General features: G+C 40.7%; 1 protein-coding gene across 3 annotated transcripts in view; it reads right to left on the reverse strand.

Annotated features, from left to right (window-relative positions):
- Positions 1 to 16115, reverse strand: part of BLTP3A (bridge-like lipid transfer protein family member 3A) — a 59778-nt gene that overhangs the window by 30123 nt on the left and 13540 nt on the right. For 2 of the 3 annotated variants that reach the window (XM_059938891.1, XM_059938889.1), the window contains exons 2-4: positions 6015 to 6177; positions 5875 to 5913; positions 5066 to 5157 (exon numbers count right to left, since the gene is read on the reverse strand). In XM_059938891.1, coding sequence (XP_059794874.1) covers positions 5066 to 5157; positions 5875 to 5913; positions 6015 to 6177 — 294 coding nt within the window. Of the gene's footprint in view, positions 1 to 5065; positions 5158 to 5874; positions 5914 to 6014; positions 6178 to 16115 lie in introns of those variants that run through there. The other variant, XM_059938892.1, reaches the window with a different exon arrangement.

Below are 16115 nucleotides of genomic sequence, written 5' to 3' on the forward strand. Positions count from 1 at the left end.
TGCGCACCACAACGAAGAGCAGCCCCCACTCGCAACTAGAGAAAGCCCGCGCGCAGCAACGAAGACCCAACACAGCCAAAAATAATAAATTAAAAAAAAAAAAAAAGCCTAAAGTTTGAAAATATTGTCTATTGGCAAGGCTCTTGGAAAACAAGAACTCTTACAACATTGCTGGTGGTAACATGAAATTACAAAATCCTTACGGAGGGTAATTTAGCAATGTCTATCAAAATTATACATGCTTTTGCTGTTAGACTCAGCAGCCCCACTTCCAGGAATCTATCCCAAAATATGCTAGCAAAAACAGTGGAAACAAACCAAATGTCCATCAACTGATGAATGGATAAATAAAATGTGGCATATCCACACAATAGAATATTATTCAGCCATAAAAGGAATAAAGTACTGATACATGCTACCACATAGCTGAACCTTGAAAACGCTATGCTAAGTGAAAGACACCAGTCACAACAGACCACATAATATATTGATTCCATTTGTATGAAATGATCAGAATAGATACAGAAAGTAGATTTATGGTTGCCTAAGGCTAAGGCAGGGGAGAATGAAGAGTGACTTCTAAGAGGTATGGAGTTTCTTTTTGGGTGATAAAAATGTTCTAAAATTTATTGTGGTGATGGTTGCACAACCTGGTGTATATACTAAAAACTATTGAATTGTATACTTTAAATGGATGAATTCTACCTCAATAAAGCTGTTTTTTAAAATATGCTGGAAAAATACTAAGTAACTTACAAACAAGGTCATTTATTACTGCACTATTTGTAACAGCAAAAAACCTAGAAATAATTCAAATATCTATCAACAAAGAACTGGCTATATGAACAATGACGCCTCTATAAAATATACTGAGTATTTTGCAGGTGCAAAAAGGAATAAGAAACATCTCTCTACATACTTCTATGAAGTGCTCTCCAGGATATACTTTTAAAAGAAAAAAGCAATGTGTAAAGTGTTTATGGTATGTTACATTTTGTGTAAGAAACAGAGTGGGGACAATACAAACATACATACATATAACATACCTTGTGTTATAGTTTTAACTTTGGAATTATGTAATTTTACATAGGTTAAAAATAAATTAAAAACAATTTAAAATTTTAAAACAAACTGATATAAAACTCCTAGAAGATAACATAAGAAAAAACCTAGACGACCCCAGGTATAGCGATTACATTTTAGATACAACACCAAAGGCACTATTCATGAAAGAAATTATGGATAAACTGGACTTCATTAAAGTTAAAAATCTGCTCTGTGAAAGACAATGTCAAGAGAATGAGAAGACCATCCACAGACTGGGAGAATACATCTGCAAAAGACACATCTGATAAAAGACTGTTACCCAAAATATGCAAAGAACTCTTAAAACTCAACAATAAGAAAACAAACAACCCAATTAAAAAATGGGCCAAAGACCTTCATAGACACCTTACAAAAAATGATATACAGATAGCAAATAAGCATGTGTCTTATAAGCTCTACATCATATATCATCAGGGAAATGCAAATTAGAACAACAATGAGATTCCACTATGCACCTATCAGAATGGTCAAAATGCAGATCACTGACAACACCAAATGCTGACAAGGACATGGAGCAGCAGGAACTCTCATTCACTGCTGGTAGGAATGCAAAATGGTACAGCCACTTTGGAAGACAGTTTGGTGGTTTCTTCCAAAACTGAACATACTCTCACCACAGATCCAGCAATCAAGCTCCTTTGTATTTACTCAAAGGAGTTGAAAACTTAATGTCCATACAAAAACCTGCACATGGACATTTATAGCAGCTTTATTCATAACTGTCAAAAATTGGAAGCAACCAAGATGTCCTAATAGGTGAATGGATAAATAAACTGTGGTATATCCAGACAATGAAATATTATTCAGCACCACAAGGAAATGAGATATAGAGTCCTAAAAAGACACGGAGGAACCTTAAATGCATATTACTAAGTGAAAGAAGGCAATCTAAAAAGAAGGAATCATCCTGGAAAAGGAAAAACTATGGAGACAGTGAAAGGACCAGTGGTTGCCAGTGGTTGGGGCAGGGAGAGGGATGCCTAGGTGGAGCACAGAGGATTTTTAGGGCAGCGAAAATACATTGTATGATACTATAACGGTGAATATATGTCATTATACATTTGTCCAAACCTATAGAATGTACCACCAAGAGTGAACCTTAATGTAAACTATGGACTTTGTGTGATTCTGATGTGTCAATGTAGGTTTATCTATTGTAACAAATATACCACTCCAGTGGGAGATGTCAATAATGAGGGAGGCTATGCATGTGTGAGGGCAGGGGGTATATGGGAAACCTCTGTATCTTGCTCTTAATACTACTGTTTAAACCTAAAACTGCTCTTATACTGTCTTAAAAAAAAAAATGAAACAAATGAATGCCTCTGTATGTCAAATTGGTATCCAACCATAAGAAGAATGATTTCAAGTAATTTTAAAACACAGTATTTTGATGATACATCCCTAATGGGATATAGCATAAGGTTAAAACACACATACACACAAAGAAAGCTACTGCATTCAGTAGTCTTATCGATAGTTATAATACTGGTTTTGTTATTTTTTGAAACTATTGAAAAAGTAAATCATTTATTATATTATTGTAGTTAGGAACCAAGATTCAGCATATGAATAAAAAATACAGGGACTTCCCTGGTGGTCCAGTGGTAAAGAATCCTCCTTCCGGGCTTCCCTGGTGGCGCAGTGGTTGAGAATCTGCCTGCCAGTGCAGGGGACACGGGTTCGAGCCCTGGTCTGGGAAGATCCCACATGCCGCGGAGCAACTGGGCCCGTGAGCCACAACTGCTGAGCCTGCGCTCCACAACGGGAGAGGCCGCGATGGTGAGAGGCCCGCGCACCGCGATGAAGAGTGGCCCCCGCTTGCCACAACTAGAGAAAGCCCTCGCACGGAAACGAAGACCCAACACAGCCAAAAATAAATAATAAATAAGTTAAAAAAAAAATTTGTTTCTAAAAAAAAAAAAAAAAAAGAATCCTCCTTCCAATGCAGGGGACGCGGGTTCGACCCCTGGTCGGGGAACTAAGATCCCACATGCCGCGGGGCAACTAAGCCCGCATGCCACAACTACTGAGCCTGCACACTGCAAACTACAGAGCCCACACGCGCCACAACTAGAGAGAGCAAACCTGCACACCACAACTAGAGAGAAGCCCATGTGCTGCAACGCAGAGCCCGCACCGCAATGAAAGATCCTGCACACCTCAACGAACACCCCATGTGCCACAACTAAGAGCCGATGTAGCTAAAAAAAAAAAAAAAAAAAAAAAAAAAGAATCCAGCATTTATCCTGACATTCCTGTACAAACTGTATTTCAAATAGTTGGTGAAAGAAAGTTCTTTATAGAAAATCACAACTGATAAATGCAATAGGAAAAAAGAATTATAAAATCTCTATTTTCTATCCTACAATGATATAATAGATCTATAGACAACTATCATCAATGGTCCTTAAACCATGAGGTAAGAGGTAGATGAGGAACTTATCATAACGGACAAGTCAGGCCAACATCATCTGAATCCACTGATTAATCCTAACCGAAGGAATATTATGTGCCTCCCATTACGTTACAGTAGGAAATACACGGTACCATTCATGAAGTATTTTTACCAAGAAAACAAACAAACAAATGAATCAAATCCAGCCTTTAAATCTAACTACCAGATTAAACAAGAAACATTTTAAATGACACCTTGAGGACACAATCAGCCAAAATATAAAATGTGGGAAATTCTTTAGAAGAAATACTCCAGTTTCTACAAAGAACAAATGATATATAAAAAAGTGTGGGGGTTTCCCTGGTGGCGCAGTCATTGAGAATCTGCCTGCTAATGCAGGGGACACAGGTTCGAGCCCTGGTCTGGGAAGATCCCACATGCCATGGAGCAACTAGGCCCATGAGCCACAACTACTGAGCCTGCGCGTCTGGAGCCTGTGCTCCGCAACAAGAGAGGCCGCGATAGTGAAGAGGCCCGCGCACCGCGATGAAGAGTGGTCCCCACTTGCCGCAACTAGAGGAAGCCCTCGCACAGAAACGAAGACCCAACACAGCCAAAAATAAATATAACAAATAAATAAATAAAAGATTACTATTAAAAAAAAGAAATTCTTAAAAAAAAAAAAAAAAGTGTGGGGGTGGGGGACTGTTCAGAGTTAAAGAGCTTTAAAAAGCATATCCCCAAATATAAGGTGTGGAGTTCTGTGGAGCCACACTGAATTGGAAAAAAATATTTCAGAGACAATTCAGGACAATTGAATATGCAATAAGTATTAGATGATATTAAGGAATCCCTATTAATTCTATTAATTGTGATAATAGTACTGTGGGGTTTTTTCTTTCTTCTCAATCCTTGTCTGTTAAAGACACACAATACAGAAGTATTTACAGGTGGAATCATATGGCACCTGGGATTTGCTTGCAAGAACTACAGAGTGGGGCTTCCCTGGTGGCGCAGTGGTTGAGAATCCTTCTGCCAATGCAGGGAACACAGGTTCAAGCCTGGTCCGGGAAGATCTCACATGCCGCAGAGCAACTAAGCCCGTGTGCCACAACTACTGAGCCTGCGCTCCAGAGCCCACGTGCCACACCTACTGAAGCCTTCGCACCTAGAGCCCATGCTCTGCAACAAGAGAAGCCACCACAATAAGAAGCCCGTGCACCGCAACGAAGAGTAGCCCCCGCTCGCGGCAACTAGAGAAAGCCCGCGTGCAGCAACGAAGACCCAACACAGCCAAAAATAAATAAATAAATAAATAAGAACTACAGAGTGTGCGAACACACACACATGCACACAAAGTGGCAGAAGAAAAGTAGAAAAAGAATGGTAAAATGTTGATAATTGTGAAAGTTAGATCTTGGGTGCATGGGGGTTCAGTACACTATTCTCTCTATTTTAGTGCATGTTTGAAATTTTCCATAATAAAGTTTTTATTTTTTAATTAAAAGGTGATCTGGATCAGTTAATATGTTGGAAATAATAGGACCCAAAGCAACTAACCTCTGTCCTGAAGCGAGGGCAATAGGAGACTGTCCATTGGGGGGCCGAGGCTCCTCACATGTCTTCATCTCCACCTCTACCTTATCCAGACACTGAAATAAAAGCCACAGAGAGCTAAGCATCTGCACAAAATCCCACACAGCACAGACTGTGTCTTATCCATCTCTGTGCTCCAATACCTAGTCGAGGGCTGTGCCCACAGTAGGCAGATAATAAATGTCTGTCAAATGAATGAATGAACAAACTGAAATACAAAGAGAGCCCTCATCTTCCCCCTTCCATTTCCATTAGCAGCAGAACTCCATGACAAGCATGGGATTAGCTCATAGCAGAAAAAGAAAACATAAATCCAAGTTACTGAGATATTACTATTCCTGGGGATTCCAGTCTTTGGGGTAAAGATATGTATCAATCAGTTCCTGGAGGGCTTTCAACTGATAATCACCCAACAGTCAACATGAACTAAACTTCTAATTTTTCCTCTGTCAGGAATCCAAAGGAAATGTAAAGGTAGAACCTGGGCAGCAAAACTTGTTTTAAAAGAAAAACGAAAATCAAAACAAAACAAAACAAAATCAGGACTCCAGGGTCTTGTGTCTCAGTGCTAACTGCTATGTTGCACAGCAGTTCCAGAAAAAGCCCAGACAATAGTCACTCTGTCTCACAGAGAAGCTCGCAAGCCAGACAGAAGAACCCACACTCCCAAAAGGGACAGCCCATCAGGGCTCCTCCCCATCTTCTCTCAGATCTTCTAAAACCTTACCCCGGCCATCCCCATTTGATTACTTGCAATCAAGAAATGCCATTACCAAGCAAATTGGGTGTGTCTTCAACTTTGTCCACTGGATCTGAAAGAGGAAAGCAAAGACTCAGGGCTGTGGGAGTCACCCCTCAAGAAGGCAGGTCTGCTGGCCAAAGAGAGCAGCAGCACTCTGACCCCCATTCTCACCCGGATTGAGGCCCTGTTGCAGTAGACCCGAGTGATGGCTAACCAGGTGGGAAGCTCCAGCACATTCTGTAGAACCTCTTCATCCAGCTCCAGGTTGGTCAGCTGACCCTCCCCTTTCAGGGTGCTCAAATTGATTTTGTCCGGGGAAAGATTCTTAGTGAACCTGAAAAGAGTGATGATAAGAAGCTATTATTTCCACAGAAATCTGCAAATGGGCATTATAGCGAATAACACTTCTCAATTTAGAGAAAAGAGAAAGTTAAAGAACAAATGGGGACTAATGGCCACACTGTCTCTATGCCATGTAAGATGTTAGGTGAGGACTTCCCTGGTGGCGCAGTGGTTAAGAATCCACCTGCCAATGCAGGGGACACGGGTTCGAGCCCTGGTCCCCGAAGATCCCACATGGCACGGAGCAACTAAGCCCGTGCGCCACAACTACTGAGCCTGCGCTCTAGAGCCCATGAGCCACAACTACTGAAGCCTGTGCACCTAGAGCCCGTGCTCCGCAACAAGAGAAGCCACCGCAATGAGAAGCCCGCACACCGCAACGAAGAGCAGCCCCCACCCACCTCAACTAGAGAAACCCCGTGCAGAGCAACGAAGGCCCAACACAGCCAAAAACTAATTAATTAATTTTTTTAAAAAAAGATGTTAGGTGAGACATTTCATTCTGTCACGACTGTGTCATCTTTCTACTCAAGAACCTACGATGGGAATTCTGGAGAAATGGCTATAGCAGTGGCAATAGAGCCTTTTGATATATCTGAATCTTCATATAAAACCAGAACTAGATTGCAACTAAAAAACCCATGGATAACATTTAAAACAAAACTAGAAGATAAAGCATCCTCATAAACCCTCATACACAAGCAGGCAGGGAAAAAACATTAACAGCCACAGGACATGAGTGCTATAAGCAGCTGTGCAAATCAACAAAGAGGAAAACAATAGGGCATCAGACAGATCAGAGAACAGAAGAACTCCAAGATAACCAAGTACTCAGCAAAAAGCAATGTGGGTCAATTTGAGAATAGCAACTGAAACTGGAGGGATTTGGGGCAAGGGTCCCAAAGGAGCTGAAGCAATCTAACCCTATAAACTCTTGGAACTAACCAAGGCTCCTTCTTAGGACAGGGTACTGCTGGGAGAGGAATCCAAACTAAGCATGACAGAAATGAAGAAAAGAGATGGTCCAAATAAAAGTGGGGCGGGGGTGTTGGGGGGTAACAGACCAGGACATCTCAGAAAGCAAGCCATTATACTTTTAAACACTACCTGAAACAGCAGAAGAGGGAGCTCTATGAGGTTAGAATATAAAACAGTAGCAGATTAATTATTGGCTTGTTAAGTAGGGTAAAGTGAAACCCCAGACCCTTACACCTACCTTTACTGATGTGACAAAAGAACACACAACCACTTACAGACTTGCCAAAGGGACTGAACCTGAATCTCATCACGCTACTGGGTCCAGATGCTAATTTGCAGGGAATACAGAGGAAAACTGCTGAACTGCACCATAAGTGTGCAATCAGCAAAATCCAGGCCATGGGAAATTCTACAGGTCAAGGGGCCTGGACATAAACAATTCACACAGGCCCATCCTCTCCCTGTTCCACAGTCACTGTCTCCAGTCTTTGCTCATGTGCTCTTGCCACCCACTCCTTTTCCTGGAGCACCCTTATCACAATTTGCCATTCAAGGCCCAACTCCAGACTTCTCACTGAGGCTTTCTTTCCCTAACTGCTTGAACTCACATTAAACTCGTACCTTCTACATCCCTGGAATCTGTAACACACATTTAGGTCATAATCAGAGAGGGTCTTAGGGTGTTCTCTAATTTTCCCATGTATAACTACTGCTGCACAATTAGATGTTGAGCCCTTTGATCAGGGGCTTAGTCTTAGCCATCCCTCCTAATAAAATGGTTCCCTGACAGAATGCTGGGCCTACATACCTTGTAGCTAACTGCCCTGTTGACTGACTACTCCCAGCTCCCTTCTCTCATCTTTTTGGCTGGATCAACTTAAGGCCATTGCCTCACAGCGTAACCCCCTCTCCTGTATGACAAGTTATCTAGATGAATCTCATCCATATAAGTTCTCACTGTTGTTGCCTCACATAGCCACTATTTTCTACCCCAATAATGAATTCCATTTCTCCTTCCATCCGTAACTATACTTAGCCCTTACATATATTAGATGCTAATAGCTGACTTTTGAGTTATATGTTGTTTACCAACTTTTTTTTTCCCACATATCCTTTCCTTTTACTAAGCTATGTTTTCAGTGTTGGTGGTTTTCCTTGGACCATAACATCATGACGGGCAAGAGTTTTATCTTTACAATTTTCCCCTACAGTGACTAACGTGGTATTGGGTTGGCCAAAAAGCTCATTCGGGTTTTTCAGTAAGGTGTTATTGGAAAACCCGAACGAACTGTTTGGCCAACCCAATACTATGTAAAAGGGCTCTGTAACAATTTTTTAAATGATAGTAAAAAATTTTTAGAAGTTTATAAACACACAGTACTGTATGATATTAACAGATACACAGAAATGCACTGGCATGGTAACAACAAATTCAGGGAAATGCTTACCTGTGGGACAAGAGGAGGAGACCACAGCAAGTGTCACCTGTATGGACAATGCTTATTTCACAAGTTGGGAGGTGACTGTATGGCTATTCATTATATCACTCTCTATACCTTTCATTATGGCAAATATTTCACAATAAATCTACCTAAGATTTCTATCAGTGACCTACTGTATAAACTTCCTGTTGAGAGAGCTCCTCCTCCACGGGTCTCTCACACTCCTACATGTCTTGGTGGGTAAGAAAAACACAAAACACATGACCCTGACTGCTCCTTACCCAAGCCACTTCTCAGGATTCTGTTTGCAAAGAGTTTTGAGGGATGAAGTAATGTCCCCCTCCAGGGCAAAGAGCAGGCTTGTGTACCATGTACTATAAAAGCAATGGATTCCCCAAGCTCAGTGTTCCACTCCTACAACACACGTACAGACATCCTTCGGGGCCTGTTCATACCACGCCCGTGGGACCTGTGGGGGCAAGGGGAACTAGTGCAAACCTGTATTTATGCTGCTCGCTGGGCCATGAGTAATAAAGTCCTTTGTCTCTGATCCAGGAGCCTTGTGCTCTGCCAGCAACTGCCACGAACTGGAGCAGGCTGTTAGCTTCTAAATAGGATAAAATAAAATCCCAGACCCTTACACATACTTTTACTGATTTTAATTCATAAAAAAAAAAATTAATCAACATTTACTGAGTATGAATCAATTTTATTCTCGGAACCAAAAAAACAAGTTTTCTATAATGGCTCCTATTCTCTGAAAACTAACTTGCCACAGAGGGAAAGAGAATTCCTCTTTTCCTGTAAAGAAGGGCCACCTACTAGGAAACAGGACTGGTGTGAAAGGGAAAAAAGAACACTTTAAACACTTCCACTATGTAAAACAACAACAACAACAACTGAAAGTAAAGGAAGATACAGTGCACATCCCTGAGTAAACTGGAGGAAACACAGTCCTGAAGGAAGGAAAGGAAAGCAGAAGACAGAACTCAACGTTATTTGTAATCACTAGGTACCAGCAGGCTTTGTTTTCCAAGCCCCTTTTGTATCTAAAATAAGATATTACAGTTATTTCCTCCCAGCAACCCTTCCTTTACTCTTAAGTATTCAGGGAAGCCGCCTCAGCTCAGAAATGGGGGCAGGGCATCCGTCAGAAGAATTAGTCTTAAAGATAATAATTTTTGAAGACATAAAATTAGTTTTGAGGACTGTGTGTCTCCCCTCTCCTCTGCACAGATTCTGATAAGACCCCACCTCCCTACCTCAGCTGAGAATCACTAAGACAAGCTACTTTTCCTTCTGATAAAAAGCTATTTTCAAGAAAAAAAAGTGATAGGAACTTTTTCAAGTATGTTTCTCTCTGAAAAAAGAGGAACATACTTCAAATAAAATGAATAAGTTACACTGCTTATTAGCACTGACATTCTCAGAGTGACTGTATTAAATAGGTACCATACATCTAACTTCTATACTGTATTCTATGCAAAATCTAACTCTATTTACAGCTCCATATAAAATAAATGTCATTTTTCATTTTTTCAAGCCTTAAAAAAATAAAAAAGTATGACAACATTATACTTTGTACCAGGCACTGAAAAGGAACTTAAACACATTATCTCAATTAGTCTTCACAATACCCCATATGAGGTATGCATCATTATCCCCATTTTAAAGAGGAAGATCAATGGTTCTAATGAACCTAGGGGCAGGACAGGAATAAAGACGCAGACACAGAGGATGGACTTGAGGACACGGGGAGGGAGAAGGGTAAAGTGGGACAAGTGAGAGGGTAGCATTGACATATATACACTACCAAATGTAAAATAGATAGCTAGTGGGAAGTAGCTGCATAGCACAGGGAGATCAGCTCGGTGCTTTGTGACCACCTAGAGGTGTGGGAGAGGGAGGGGATATGGGGATATATGTATACATATGGCTGATTCACTTTGTTATACAGCAGAAACTAACATAACATTGTAAAGCAATTATACTCCAATAAAGATGTTAAAAAAAATAAAGAGGAAGAACATGAGGCTCAGATGTGAAGTCATTTGCCCAAGGTGACAGGGCAGGAAGAGGCAGAGGAAAAGCATGAACCCAGCTCTGCTCACTGGACTGTCTTACTTCTAGTAACATTTTCACTCAGTAATATGTTCGTCTAAAACACATCTGGCACAGAATGAATTTATAAGCTATCTCAGAAATGGTTAGAGGACAGCTTTTCCCTTTTACAACCTACCATGGACTACTTAACCTGTATAAGAAGAATAAATCTGTTTGGGGGGGTAAAGTTATAGTGTAACTCCATTAAAAATGTCTCTGCACTTTGCCAAACAAATCAGATTAATAAAATCTTTCTTAAGTATGCCCGGGGCTAAGTCACCACCATACCAGCAGTAATGCCCAGTCTCTACCAAGACACTAACAAGAGACCACACAGGTTACTGTGCCATCAGCTCTATGATCAAATATGCAAGTAAGTTAGTAAGTAATCATCAAAAACTGAACACACGAAACCACCAAGAGTTCTTTACTTATGCTCTAAGGACTGCTGACAGTACAGGCAGGTTATGCTGGACCACCACGGGCTGTTCTCCCGTAACAGTAATAATGATATAACATAGATTTGCTTTTTAATTTATCAATTTACTTTTAGGAGTCAACAAAAATGGCTATTACCTTACCAGCTTCTCAAAAATGCAGTAAGAATTCCTCAACTGATTTTGTCCGCATTTTATAATAACAAAGAATAGGTGAAAAGGTGACCCATGGGGCCAGTCGCGGGAGAGGTTTGTGGAGGTCTACTCAACCAAAGAAACCACTGATCTGAGATCTAATTGGAAACCATCCAACAACCCCTGGTAAAAATTTCATTCAGCATTTGTGCTCCTAATAGAGGATGACATCACTGAGTCCAAGGGTGGCTGAAAAGGCTAATGGAAGCCTGCTATTTATTCCACTTCAAGAATGTGGGAAAACATTTTCTGGCCATCTGTTACTGTTACAGAGCATAGAAGCTAAGATGAAATCAAGATGGAAAAACAGATTTTGATCAGGTTTCATTTCTGCCAGAGAACTGCAATCTGCCAAAGAGACAACAGAGAAAGGCTCTCAGACATCTTTACATGTACCACAATGATGGGAAGTGAGAATTCTTAGATTTGCAGAGTCACAGAATTTCAGAGCTAGAAGGGATCTTAAATAATCACTTAGTCCAGGGACTTTCCTGGTGGTCCAGGGCTAAAGAATCCGCCTTCCAGTGCAGGGGACACGGGTTCAATCCCTAGTCAGGGAACTAAGATCCCACATGCCACAGGGCAACTAAGCCCCTGTGCCACAACTACTGAGCTCGCGCACCTCAACGAGAGAGCCCGTGTGCTGCAAACTACAGAGCCCATGCACTCTGGAGCCTGCACACTTCAACTAGAGAGAAGCCCGTGTGCCACAACGGAGGATCCCATGTACGGCAACTAAGACCCAATGCAGCATGCATGCATGCATAAATAAGTAAATAAATAAACATAGTCTTTTTTTCACCTTCCATTTTTAAAGGACATTTTAGCTGGATATGGAATTCCAGGCTGAGTTTCTTCCTTTAAGCATTTTAAAGATATCATCCCGTTGTCTTCTTGCCTCTTTTGTTACTGATGAGAAGTCAGCCATTAATTCATATCGATGTTCTCCTTTCTGTGATGAGGCATTTTTCTCTGGTTGCTTTCAAGTTTTTCTCTTTATCTTTAGTTTTCAGCAATGTAACTGTGATGTGCCTGGGGTGGTTTTCTTTGGATCTATCCTGCTTAGGGTTCACTGAGCTTCTTGGATTCAATAAATCTGTTTTTCACCAAGCTTGAACATTTTTAGACATTATTTCTCCCACTCTCTCTCTCTGTTACAGCTCTTTTGAAATATCATTAACATACCATATATACATCCATTTAAAATGTACAATTTTTTTAGTATATTCACATAGTTGTACAACCATAAGCTTCATCAATTTTCACTACCTCCCTCAAGGAAAAAAAAGCCATACCCTGCAGCTATCACCCCCAATCTCCCCATCCCTCCCAAAGCTAGACAACTGTCATTCTATTTTTTGTCTCTATAGATTTGCCTATTCTGGACATTTAATATAAATGGAACCATACAATACATGGTCTCTTGTGACTAGCTTCTTTCACTTAACATACTGTTTTCAAAGTTCATCTATGTTGTAACATGAATCGGCACTTCATTCTTTTTTATAGTCAAGAATATTCCATTGCATGAGTATGTCACATTTTGTTTATCCATTCATCAGTTGAGAGACATTTGGGTTATTTCCACTTAGAGAATATTATGAATAATGCTACTATGAAAATGCAAGTATGGGACTTCCCTGGTGGTCCCAGTGGTTAAGACTGCGCATTCCCAATGCAGGGGGCCTGGGTTTGATTCCTGGTCAGGGAACTAGATCCCACATGCCTCAACTAAAAGTTCACATGCTGCAACTAAAGATCCCGCATGCCACAACTAAGACCTAGTGCAGCCAAAAAAAAGCAAATACAAGTTTTTTTGTGGACTTAACAATTTTATTTCTGTTAGACATACACTTAGGAGTAGAATTGCTGGGTCAAACGGTGACTGTTTTACTTTTTGAGGAACTGCCTATTTTCCAAAGTGGTTGTACCATTTTGCAATCCTACCAGCAGTATTTGAGAGTTCTAATTTCTCCATATCCTCACCATCTCTTGTTATTATCTGTCTTTTTCATTATAGCCATCCTAGTAATGGTGTGTTAGTTTCTGCTTTATAACAAAGTGAATCAGCTATACATATACATATATCCCCATATCTCCTCCCTCTTGGGTCTCCCTCCCACCCCTCTAGGTGGTCACAAAGCACCGAGCTGATCTCCCTGTGCTATGTGGCTGTTTCCCACTAGCTATCTATTTGGTAGCGTATATATGTCCATGCCACTCTCTCACTTTGTCCCAGCTTACCCTTCCCCCTCCCTGTGTCCTCAAGTCCATTCTCTACATCTGCGTCTTTATTCCTGTCCAGCCATTGTGGTTTTGATTTGCATTTCCTTGATGGTCTCATGATGTTGAATATCTTTTCATGTATTTGTGGCCATGTCTATTCAGATACTCTGCCCATTTTTAAATTGGTTACTTGTTTTTTTATTATTCAGTTGTGAGCCATTATTCAGAAATTTTTTGTCTTGTTTTAGTTATCTACTGCAGCATAACAAATTACTCCTAGCACCATAAAACAGTAAGCATTTTATTAAGCTCACACATTCTGTGCATTAGAAATCCATTCAAGGGATAACTAGGATTGTTTTTCCCTGATTCATGATATCTGGGGCCTCACCTGGGAAGAGATGAATGGCTGGGAGCTGGGATAACCTGGAGCCCTCTTCATTCACATGGTTGGGCCCTGACCTGGAATGTCTCAAAGGCTGGGCTCAGCTGGGACTGTTGACTGCACACCTACGTGTAGTTGCTTCATGTAGCTTGGATGTCACTTCCACCCCCATTCAGTTGGTTACAAGAAAGCCACTAGGGCCAAGAGAAAAACATGTAAGGTGACAGATATCGTTGTAGCCATCTTTGGAAAATATAATCTGCCGTTTATCTTATTCTCTCTTCTCTCCTTCTAGGACTCCAATTACACATATTTTAATATTGTTCCATAGTCACTGAGGCTCTGTTTTTGTTTTTCAATTTTTTCTCTTCTTCAGAGTAGATAATTCCTACTGCTCTATTTTCAAGTTCACTGACCCTTTCTTTAGCCATCTCCAATCTGCTGTTGAGCAAGTCCAATAAATATTTCATTTCAGATACTGTACTTTTAAGTTCTAGATTTTATATTTGGTTCTTTTTATACTTTCCATTTCTCTGCTCACATTCTCCATTTGTTACCAAGTTTGCTTTAAAGTCCTTGTCTGATATTTATTACTACCAAGTTTATTTACTACTACCAAGTTTGCTTTAAAGTCCTTGTCTGATAATTCCAACATCTGAGTCATCTTGGGGTCATTTCTATTGACTGCCATTCTCTGGACAATGAGTCATATTTTCCTTTATTACACATGTAGTCATTTATTATTGTACACTGGACATTATTGAGATTCTGGATTCTGTCAATCTCCCTTTGAAGAATTTTGTTCTGTTGAGCAATTAACTCAGCTAGATTCATACTCAAAACTCTGTCTTCCCTGTGGTGGACAGAAGCTGAATCTCAGCTCAATTCTTTCAGCTTTCAACCATTGCCTTTCCAGTCTCCATGGAGTCTTCCCCCATGCATGTCAAGGATTAAAGCAGATTTTAGGGCTTCCCCTTCTGTTGCTCCCTTCCTTTTTTTTTTTTTTTTTATAATTGCAAATCTCTTTATTCTTTTTTTTTTTTCTTTTTGGCTGCATTGGGTCTTCATTGCTGCACGCGGGCTTTCTCTAGTTGCAGCGAGTGGGGGCTACTCTTCATTGCAGTGCACAGGCTTATCATTGCGGTGGCTTCTCCTGTTGCAGAGCATGGGCTCTAGGCATGTGGCTTCAGTAGTCGCAGCATGTGGGCTCAGTAGTTGTGGCTCACAGGCTCTAGGGCGTGCGGGCTTCAGTAGTTGTGGCACATGGGCTCAGTAGTTGTGGCTCGCGGGCTCTGGAGTGCAGGCTCAGTAGTTGTGGCACACAGGCTTAGTTGCTCTGCAGCATGTGGTATCTTCCCGGACCAGGGATCGAACCCGTGTCTCCTGCACTGGCAGGCGGATTCTTAACCACTGTGCCACCAGGGAAGTCTGCTCCCTTCTTTCCGAGATTTATTCCCTCATTTTCCAGCCCCTCTTATAGCCCTGAACTCCGCTCTCTGACTCCCCAAGCTAGTAAGACTGCAGACTTTTGCTTGAGTGCTAGCCATCACCCACCATGCAAACTGGGGAGTGTCCTCAGGCAAAAAGCTATATAAGTGAGAATCTTACCCAGTACAGTTCCCTTCTTTCAAGTTCCCTGTCAGTTTCTGCTTCATTTGGTCACTTTCCAAAGTCTTTGAGTTGTTGCTTTTTACATACTACCCAGAGTTCATAATTGTTACATGAGGGAGGGTTAGATCAATATAAGATACTCCTATATTATTAGAAGTAGAACCCTTTTCTTCTAGCTCTCATTACGTTCTCCCCAAGAGGCAACCATGATGTGAGTTACCAAAAATACATATGACTAGATGTGCACAAATGCACCCTCTCAGAGCAGGGCAGTAAAGGGTAATAGATAAGTCATCTTCTTGGTCTGCTGGTTAAGTGCTTATCATAAAATTGTAAAGCAATATAAAAAGGTATAAAGAGAAAATGACAGTTTCCACTATATAGAAGTAATTATATATGTAGGCAGTAATTATATATGTAGATAGACAATTATTCCATATATATTCTACTAAAACTTTCTTTTTTCTTCAGTGAATACCTTGGGTATTTTATAGTCAAATTTTTAATGCTTTTTAATAATTGGAGAGTTATCTATAAACGATACCTCTGTATA

Source organism: Balaenoptera ricei, chromosome 11 (assembly GCF_028023285.1).
Source record: "Balaenoptera ricei isolate mBalRic1 chromosome 11, mBalRic1.hap2, whole genome shotgun sequence".
In the NCBI taxonomy this organism is placed as follows: domain Eukaryota; kingdom Metazoa; phylum Chordata; class Mammalia; order Artiodactyla; family Balaenopteridae; genus Balaenoptera; species Balaenoptera ricei.